General features: G+C 44.2%; 1 protein-coding gene across 1 annotated transcript; it reads right to left on the bottom strand.

Annotated features, from left to right (window-relative positions):
* Positions 1-1200: 1200 nt before the first annotated feature.
* LOC115102490 (zinc finger protein 64-like) lies at positions 1201-6467 on the bottom strand. Its single transcript, XM_065005488.1, has 8 exons — positions 6230-6467; positions 5766-5927; positions 5427-5570; positions 5093-5155; positions 4711-4962; positions 2375-3055; positions 2218-2333; positions 1201-2178 (listed from the first exon to the last, which is right to left on the bottom strand). The coding sequence occupies exons 1-8, from the start codon at positions 6249-6251 to the stop codon at positions 1516-1518; spliced, it is 2103 nt and encodes a 700-aa protein (XP_064861560.1). The 5' UTR covers positions 6252-6467; the 3' UTR covers positions 1201-1515.
* Positions 6468-9254: the final 2787 nt, after the last annotated feature.

The raw sequence follows: 9254 nt of genomic DNA, 5'->3' as shown, positions 1-9254 counted from the left end.
GGACATTACACCAGAGCGCTAGAGATGCTGGAGCCTTATGTCAAATGGCTGGTAGCCACGGACACCCAGACTTCACTGAAATGGCGAGATGTCTGAATATAGAATGGTTAAAATAAGCATACATACAACTGTAAAAACATGTATGTTTACATGAGAAATCATATAGATCTCAATAAATAACCACAGTACGTTCTACAAAGACTGGGACTTCACAGATACTACATCCACCCTCTATCGATCTCTAGATCCTTCAAAAAGGTACAATTATTTCCATTCTACAGAATCACAAAGTGACATTCCACATATTCCATGACTCTTGAGATCTCCCCATCCTCGTTGGAAGAGCAGTCGGAGCATCAGCCAGCGAATGATTTGCTCAGATTGTGCCCATCCACAGCCAGAGAAAGCAGAGGGGTCACAGTTGAGTTTCTAAAGCCATTAGTGCTGAAAGAAAAATCAATGGTCAACTGTGCCAGAGAGACTCCTTGGTAACGTCCCAAATGGCACCCTGTCCCCTATAGGGTGCAGTACTTTTGACCTGAGCCCTATGGTTCCTGGTCAAAAGTAGTGCACTACGTGGGAAATACAGTGCCGTATGGGACGCAGCCCTTTTCCAGCGCAGCCTTCACTTCCCTGCGAACACTAAGGACTTGAAGGCTGAATGTCAAACTGGCTCCAAGAGGATAATAGCAAACAACAAGCAGAAGAGGCATTCAATCAAATGTCTATTGACTATTGTAGTTAGTAGTTTGTGCTTTGAAAACATAAGTACCTTGACATATTTTCAATGATGAATCAAACCTGCAATATAACATACAGGAGGAAGACCTCATTCGTAAATTGAGGCACATAGATCATTCTTTATCAGGTGAATTGACACAGCATTGTACCAATACCAAATTGAAATGTACATTGTTTCCCATGACTCTTTGCCAAAGCCATGAAAGGCTGCAATTCCATATAAATACAAAGAACGTTAAGCAAATAGCTTGTGGACACTAGGAACATCTATTGACATAAATAATAGGTAACTGGAAAGCATAGAATGTATTTTCTGTCTAGGTTTTTTGATATAAGTTATCCATTTTTAACTTTAATGTATTTATACTCTTTCATGGTCAATGACAGGTTAGTAAAGCAGAAACAAACACCAAGCACAATACATTTGAAGTATTTCAAAATAGGACAGTAGCACAGAAACACAAGCAGATATTGTTTTAATTTGTTTTTCTGAAATGCCCAGTTTCATGACACCTTAAGCAATGCATCGCCTTCGTGTTCATCGGAATTGGAAAGTTCATGATTGGGAAACACGTCAAAGATTAAAATAATCCGATTTTGACTAGGTTGTACCAAACATACTTCATTCAAGCCTGAATTTATGGTTAACAACTAAATTCATCTAAGCATGACAAAAGTCAAGAGTCATCACTCTGTAACGGAACATTAGCTGCCATCTCACCGTTTGTTATAAATATCTATTTGACCTGTTGACCTTCAGTAATGGTGATCTAGTCAGTCTTGGAGGCCGTCCATGTTGTGTGTGTCCGACACTGAATAGAGGTTCTGTGTAGAGACTGAGAGTTGTTCTAGAACAGGCTGGTTCTGGGCAGTCACCACCAGTGGCAAGCTGTGGATGACCACTCCCTGGCTGCCTAAACTGATGCTAGGGACAATGAGACTACTGTCCTCCTCACAGGTGGTAATGTTATTGTCCCCAACCCCCTGCAACACTGTTACATGTGCCTGCTTGGCCAAGTCTTCCGAAGGGCCACCTTCGCTACACATCATGTCCGGGGGCGGGAACATGGAGGTGGCCGTGGCGACTAGGTTACCGTGGTTCCCTCCCTCAGTCACCACAGTAACCTCGGTGCCCCCCTCCTGGATAAGAGCGTTAAAGCCCTCCAGGTCTGAGCAGGTGGTGATGAAGGCCTGTGTGCTGTGGGCTGCTGAAGAGACCTGGGAGGTAATGGCTGTCTGCAGTAGGGCCTGGTGCAGAGGGTTACTGCTATCCTCTGAGGAGAGGTGTGTCAGCAGGACCGTCCCAGGCTCCAGACCAGCGCCGTCTGTTGGACCTCCTATATGCTGCATGGGCGTGAGGCTCAGGTTGACCTGCTGGATCATGGAGTTGACCACCATGTCCTGACTCTCTGGGCTCAAGAGGATGGCAGAGGAACCCTTGGTGTGATGCTGGTGCTGCCCAATGTTCACACCCACCCCAGCCTGCAGGGGATGGAAGGAGCCCTCCTGACCCAACGGGTGGGATACTATGATCTTAAGCTGGGCACTGCTGTAGGGGGCCAGGGGAGCTAGGGGACATGGTGGAGGGGGAGCTGGGTGGTGTCCTGCCTGGGTAAAGGGCTCACAGTCACACTACTGGGCTGGGAGGTAATGGGCTGGAGCGTCAAGGAAAGAGTCTGTTCAGAGCCTGATTCCCGGTGCTGCTTCCTGTGGCTGCGCAGAGAGTCCTCCCTCACAAATGATGCCTCGCACAGGTCACAGCGGAAGGCCCGCGTCGCATCCAGCTTGGCCCGGTACCGGGAGCTCACAGGCTTGGCAGGGTCCTCTCCATTACCGACACTGGCTTTGCCTCCTTTCCCACCAACACTTGCCCCCTTCTCAGGTTTGTCCGCATGGCACTTCTTCTTGTGGATGACCAGGTTGCTGCGCTGCTTGGTGGCGAAACTGCAGAAGTCACATTTGAAGGGTCGCTCTTCAGAGTGGATCCGCTCATGGACCTTGAGCGCCCCCTTGCTGGAGCAGGAGTAGATGCACTTGGAGCACTGGATGGGTTGAGTGGGCTGGTGCTCGCGCGAGTGCTGCCGCAGGGCTGTCTTATTGGTGCACTGGAAGTCACAGTCAGGGCAGGGAAAAGAGTTGGACGTGCCATGTTTTATCTGGACGTGAGATTTCAGGTTGCCCTTCATGGCACAGCGGTACTCACAGAAGTCACACTTATAAGGCTTCTCACCCGAGTGGATGCGGATGTGCCTCTTCAGGTCAGAGTTGATCTTGAACTTTGCTTCACACTGAGTGCACTGGAAAGGTGCATCCCCTAAAGCAGAGGAATATATATCTTTATAGAACACCCAACAACAACTTGACTCGAAACGTACGTTTGCCAGACTATTCAGAAGTTAAGTGGTCTTATACCGAAATGAGTCCATGTCCCATATTTAAATCCCAAATGAATGGGAAACAATGTAGACCATTTAATAGCCAGATTTCAGAACCAGACTTATATACAGTGGGGCAAAAAAGTATTTAGTCAGCCACCAATTGTGCAAGTTCTCCCACTTAAAAAGATGAGGCCTGTAATTTTCATCATAGGTACACTTCAACTATGACAGACAAAATGAGGAAAAAAAATCCAGAAAATCACATTGTAGGATTTTTAATGAATTTATTTGCAAATTATGGTGGAAAATAAGTATTTGGTCACCTACAAACAAGCAAGATGTATGGCTCTCACAGACCTGTAACTTCTTCTTTAAGAGGCTCCTCTGTCCTCCACTTGTTACCTGTATTAATGGCACCTGTTTGAACTTGTTATCAGTATAAAATACACCTGTCCACAACCTCAAACAGTCACACTCCAAACTCCACTATGGCCAAGACCAAAGAGCTGTCAAAGGACACCAGAAACAAAATTGTAGACCTGCACCAGGCTGGGAAGACTGAATCTGCAATAGGTAAGCAGCAGCTTGGTTTGAAGAAATCAACTGTGGGAGCAATTATTAGGAAATGGAAGACATACAAGACCACTGATAATCTCCCTCGATCTGGGGCTCCACGCAAAATGATCACAAGAACGGTGAGCAAAAATCACAGAACCACACGGGGGGACCTAGTGAATGACCTGCAGAGAGCTGGGACCAAAGTAACAAAGCCTACCATCAGTAAAACACTACGCCGCCAGGGATTCAAATCCTACAGTGCCAGACGTGTCCCCCTGCTTAAGTCAGTACATGTCCAGGCCCGTCTGAAGTTTGCTAGAGAGCATTGGGATGATCGAGAAGAAGACTGGGAGAATGTCATATGGTCAGATGTAACCAAAATATAACTTTTTGGTAAAAACTCAACTCGTCGCGTTTGGAGGACAAAGAATGCTGAGTTGCATCCAAAGAACACCATACCTACTGTGAAGCATAGGGGTGGAAACATCACCCGAGTGGATGCAGATGTGCCTCTGCTTTGGGGCTGTTTTTTTGCAAAGGGACCAGGACGACTGATCCGTGTAAAGGAAAGAATGAATGGGGCCATGTATCGTGAGATTTTGAGTGAAAACCTCCTTCCATCAGCAAGGGCATTGAAGATGAAACATGGCTGGGTCTTTCAGCATGACAATGATCCCAAACCCCCCGAGATGAAAGTCCGTGTTGCCCAGCAACACATCACTGCTCTAGAGGAGATCTGCATTGAGTATTGAGAAACTTTTGTTATTGACCAAATACTTATTTTCCACCATAATTTGCAAATAAATTCATAAAAAATCCTACAATGTGATTTTCTGGATTTTTTTTCCTCATTTTGTCTGTCATAGTTGAAGTAAACCTATGATGAAAATTACAGGCCTCATCTTTTTAAGTGGGAGAACTTGCACAATTGGTGGCTGACTAAATACTTTTTCCCCCCACTGTAACGTGTGAACACCAATTCCATGCTTCAGTGTACTAATCAACCCAAGTAGTGAAGGGAAAGCAGACCCACCAGTGTGTGAGCGGAGGTGCACGGTGAGCTGGCTGGAGTTGCGGCTGGCGTAGGGGCAGATTTGGCACTTGAAGGGCCTCTCGTCATAGTGGATACGGAGGTGTTTCTTCAGACTGCTGCTGTCGGCCGCAGCGTAGGGACAGTACTTGCACTTGTGAGGCTTCTCTCCCGTGTGGGATCGGAGGTGCATGTTCAGCTTGTCCCTCCGGCTGAACCGCTTTTGGCACAGCTCACATTCAAACGGCTTCTCACCTGGACACACACAAGCACACACACACAGGTGGATTGGAGGATACATTTATGTTAAGTCTTGCAATACATACTAGGATGAGCATAAATCCAATTTGAATTATGATCTAATAATACTGGTTTTGTTACATACCAGTATGAGTTTTGAGATGCCGCTCCATGTCTTTTTGACCGTACTGTGTCTTGAAAGAGCAACCTAGGGGCAAAGGAATAAATGATGCATTTGATTAGAAAATTGATTGATTCATGCAGCCTGAATATAATAGTGTTGTTTCACCCACATTTCAAGGCCACTTCACTGTAGTATTAAGTTGTGTAGCTATACATTTTTTTTTTTTAAGTAACTGTGACCCAGAAAATAACTAATTGGTTGCAACTGACCAGCAGATAATGTGCTTCCTCTCTAGCAGCAGTATGGAAGGAATGTGTCAGAAGAGTAATAAACGAGGAAAGAGTGAGCTACCAACCTGAGAAACAGCAGCTGCGTCTCTTTGAAGTCAGGGCAGGTTTTATTTTTTTGGAAGGTGTTTTGGGGGCTTTGGTCAGGATCTTTTTGACACCTCTCATAACACACGTCTGGTAGGCTTCCTCAAAAAACTCTGTGCTGGAATCTGGGGGAAAGGGGGAGGGGATATTCTGACTGTAAAGGATACATTTCCAGACAACAGAGTTCCCAAATAACAAAGGACTCATTTTTTAAACTTGAAAACATATAGACTATTCATTGTTCCAACAGTATATTAAAGGAGTCTGGGGTAGCATGTTCAAACAAGACCGTGTAGAGAGAGACCATCTTATGGTCTTACCTGTAAGAGTGGGTGCGGAGTTAGATGCTGATATGTTAGAGGAGGGTATATGGCAGCCATTTTGCTTGTGGGCCAGAAAGACCTCAAAGTTATTGTACTGCTGCTTACAGAAGCCACAGATGTGGATATCTGGGCTCACTTCCACAAGTACATGGTTCCCTCCTGTTGATGAGGGGGAAAATGGGATAGAACCCAGTTTTTATTCAAGAACATTGTGATTATTGACAACCATAGCCTACCCTGCAATACCAAGACTAATCCTACCTTTGAGTAGGGACTATTTTAATGTAGGCCTACTTTGCAACTTGTAAACATAGCTAGCCATATTTTCATATAATTGCTTAACAACAGACTGCTAGATGACACTAAAGCCATTGGATCTTTTTTTGTAGCACACATATTTAAATGAATAATTTGACTACCAAGTGGACTTTGTTTTGAACATTTGTTATGAGTTGTCTTACCCCCTCCGTTGAATGATGCCATTTTAACGCTAATATAGCTGGATATCAATTCAGTTTAGGGCTCCCCTAACGTAGGCAACCGACTTGGGACAGGCGCCTCGAATCGAATCCATTCAACATAAGTATACAATACAACAAGCGCCTTTGAAATAACAAAAGTTTCTTATCTACTGACTTTTAGCTCTGAACTCTCTACTGGCAACATTGTTGCAACCATTTTACGACAGGCTCCCTTCACTTTTCGGCAGTACACACTTTTCCTCCAGGGGAATTTATTTTTTCATTTTCATTTGAGCGCATTACTGCCATCTAATGACTCGGTGGTCTCAGTTCCCAGCATCCGCCACATACTTGACTCGTAACCAAGGGCCTTATTCTTATGAAATCCAAAATCTTTGAAGTGCTTTGTAAAAAATAAAAAAAAAAAAAAAAATAGGATCCAAACAAACAAATGTCAGAGAGAAAGAGGTGAAGCGAGAGGGTTTAGCTCCCAAAATGAATTGTTAAGCTAATTATGAGTAATTCTATGGGGGCAATGAGTGTATTGCTATTTTGATACAACTTATTTGATATAATAGAAGTTTCATAATGCTTAGGTTGTTACGAGTGTACTGATATAAGTGTGATGCATGTGACATCCTGGCAACTTTGAGAAAAAAACACTTTATATTGTAGTTGTACCTGTGGAAATTCTAGAGGCTAGCGCAGCATCTCACTCACCATTGAATACACGCTGTTGACATAAACAAACATTTTTTAAAAGTATGATATGTATCCACAAATCCAAAGAGAGGAATAAGCAGGAGACTGTTAGGGCGAAGTCATAGGCAGCTCGTCATTATATCCAGTATCTCTGCAAATGTCTCTTTTTGCCTCTATCAGTTGACTCGAATAACTAACACAGGTCAAAGGTGACACAGGTAAAGTCAATCAAAGAACAATTTAAAAGTGAAATGTCATCCTAATCCTCTCTGTTCGTCTGCAGATGGTGTTCTTTTTGACAGGTGAGTGACCAAAACGCTAACTTTACATTTCTACTACATGTTGTTAATTTACCGCCTAGGGCCTAGGCTTAGATCAGCGGTGGGCAAACATTTTTGCGATAGGGCCACATCGGGATTTTGAAATTTAACGGGGGGCCACACATTTTTGGGGTTTGTCAAAATCAATTTGCGGGCCAGAAAAAGGGCAGTTATTTGAAAATATATGTCCATTATAATTTCTACCTACTTTCTATCTAGTTGTAGACACCAATGAATTGCCTGGAGTGTTATTTTAACCCAAAATAATAATTTATATAATATTTTTTTATATTCTAATCCTCCCGAGTGGCACATCTGTGTAAGGCACTGCATCGCAGTGCTAGAGATGTCACTACAGATCCAGGTTCGATCCCGGGCTGTGTCGGAGCCGGCCGCGACCGGGAGACCCATGAGGTGGCACACAATTGTCTCAACATCGTCTGGGTTAGGGGAGGCTTTGGCCGGCTGGAATGTCCTTGTCCCATTGCACTCTAGTGACTCCTTGTGGCGGATGGGCAGAAACACGCTGACTTCAGTCGCCAGCTGTACAGCGTTTCCTCCTACACATTAGTGCGGCTGGCTTCCGTGTTAAGCGAGCAGTGTGTCAAGAAGCAGTGCGGCTTGGCAGGGTTGTGTTTCGGAGGACACATGGCTTTCGACCTTCGTAGTCCACGTTCAGCTTCTTTGTCTTGCTGAAGGAGAGGTTGTTCTCCTGGAACCACCACACTGCCAGGCCTCTGATCTCCTGCCTGTGAGCTGTTTCATCGTCGCCGCTGATCAGGCCCACCACCATCGTGTGCTATTTGCAAACTTAATGATGGTGTTGGAGTAGAACACATTCCAGTCTGCGCTAGCGAAACAGTCCCAATCTGTAAAGTGTAGGCTATGTATGCAACAACTGCTGCTGCTAAAATGGTTTTTGCATGTATGGGTTATCTAATCTTTCTCAATGGTCAATTTTGTTTTCCCAGATGTAGATCGCGAAAAGCCATGATCTACAGCTGATGGGTAAGCAAAGGCCAGGGTTCTGAAGATTTGACTCTCCTGTTTACTTTTCTTCCCTCTGAACAACAAGTTCCTCATCCTCACTTCTCTCCCCAGCAGTGTTTGTGTGATATGTCTTTCAGTCATATGTTGTTGACTATTATGGATGGTAGTAGCAGTCTGAACCAAGCCTGGCTGATGCGACCCACATGGTACAAAGCAAGGGACAGCTTGACCAAGCTGCTTTTCCAGGTCAACCATCTCAAAATCCAAGCGCAGTATGAGGTAGGCTAATGAGTGAAAGGTTCAGTGGCGACCCACCTGTTATGAGCCCCACCTGTTTAGGTGGGGTTGTTATTTTGGCATTACTATGTGTCACATATCAGTTTGCAAACCATGTACAAAAAATATATAATTGAGTTAATTAATAAAACAGCATAAAAACAGGTGTTTCTATGGGGATCTGTGGCCATAGATTTACATTAGAAGTGCCCATCCAAGTAGACTCAAGGTCATTGGCCACAGATAAAATGACATCAATTTACTGTGTATCTACCACTGCTTTGATTGGACTGATCATGTCAACATCATACTTTCAAAATCTTAGCTAGCAAGCTAGACAAGCAGTCGTCGTCATGAATCAAGTCGACAATCTACTGGCAAATTATTTTAAATTCTTGTCATATGAAGAGAAATTATAGATAAAAGGTATTGGTGCTCATCGGGCATTGGACATAAACATTACACAAAAATGTGGAAATTGCAAATTCAACAATGAGTGGTTTGGAAGGAATCAGTGGCTATCTGCAAGTGTTGCAAAGTAATCACTAGCCTGCTATTCAAAGAAGACGGTTTGTGGTCTGGGTCTGGGTTTAAGGGTCCCTTTTCCAAGCTTAAAGGGATAAACATTCATATGCAACACCATGGGCCAGAAAAGGTTGAATACATTGGCAATGCTGTCAATCCAGCATGACATCTCTCGAGTTCAAGACAACTGGGAACTTTGAAGAATACGAGCT

Source organism: Oncorhynchus nerka, linkage group LG20 (assembly GCF_034236695.1).
Source record: "Oncorhynchus nerka isolate Pitt River linkage group LG20, Oner_Uvic_2.0, whole genome shotgun sequence".
Lineage (NCBI taxonomy): Eukaryota > Metazoa > Chordata > Actinopteri > Salmoniformes > Salmonidae > Oncorhynchus > Oncorhynchus nerka.
Note: the sequence above shows the minus strand (reverse complement) of the source record. Positions and strands in the feature narration are given on the sequence as shown.

Bases quoted from the DNA above. Each gene is read 5' to 3' on its own strand.
- LOC115102490 (XM_065005488.1), bottom strand. From the start codon at position 6,251: ATGGCATCATTCAACGGAGGGG. The intron at 3,056-4,710 runs GTGGGTCTGCTT...CCTCTGCTTTAG, and splicing joins GCACCTCCGCTCACACACTG to GGGATGCACCTTTCCAGTGC. The intron at 2,179-2,217 runs GTGGGTGTGAAC...CATCACACCAAG, and splicing joins TCCATCCCCTGCAGGCTGGG to GGTTCCTCTGCCATCCTCTT.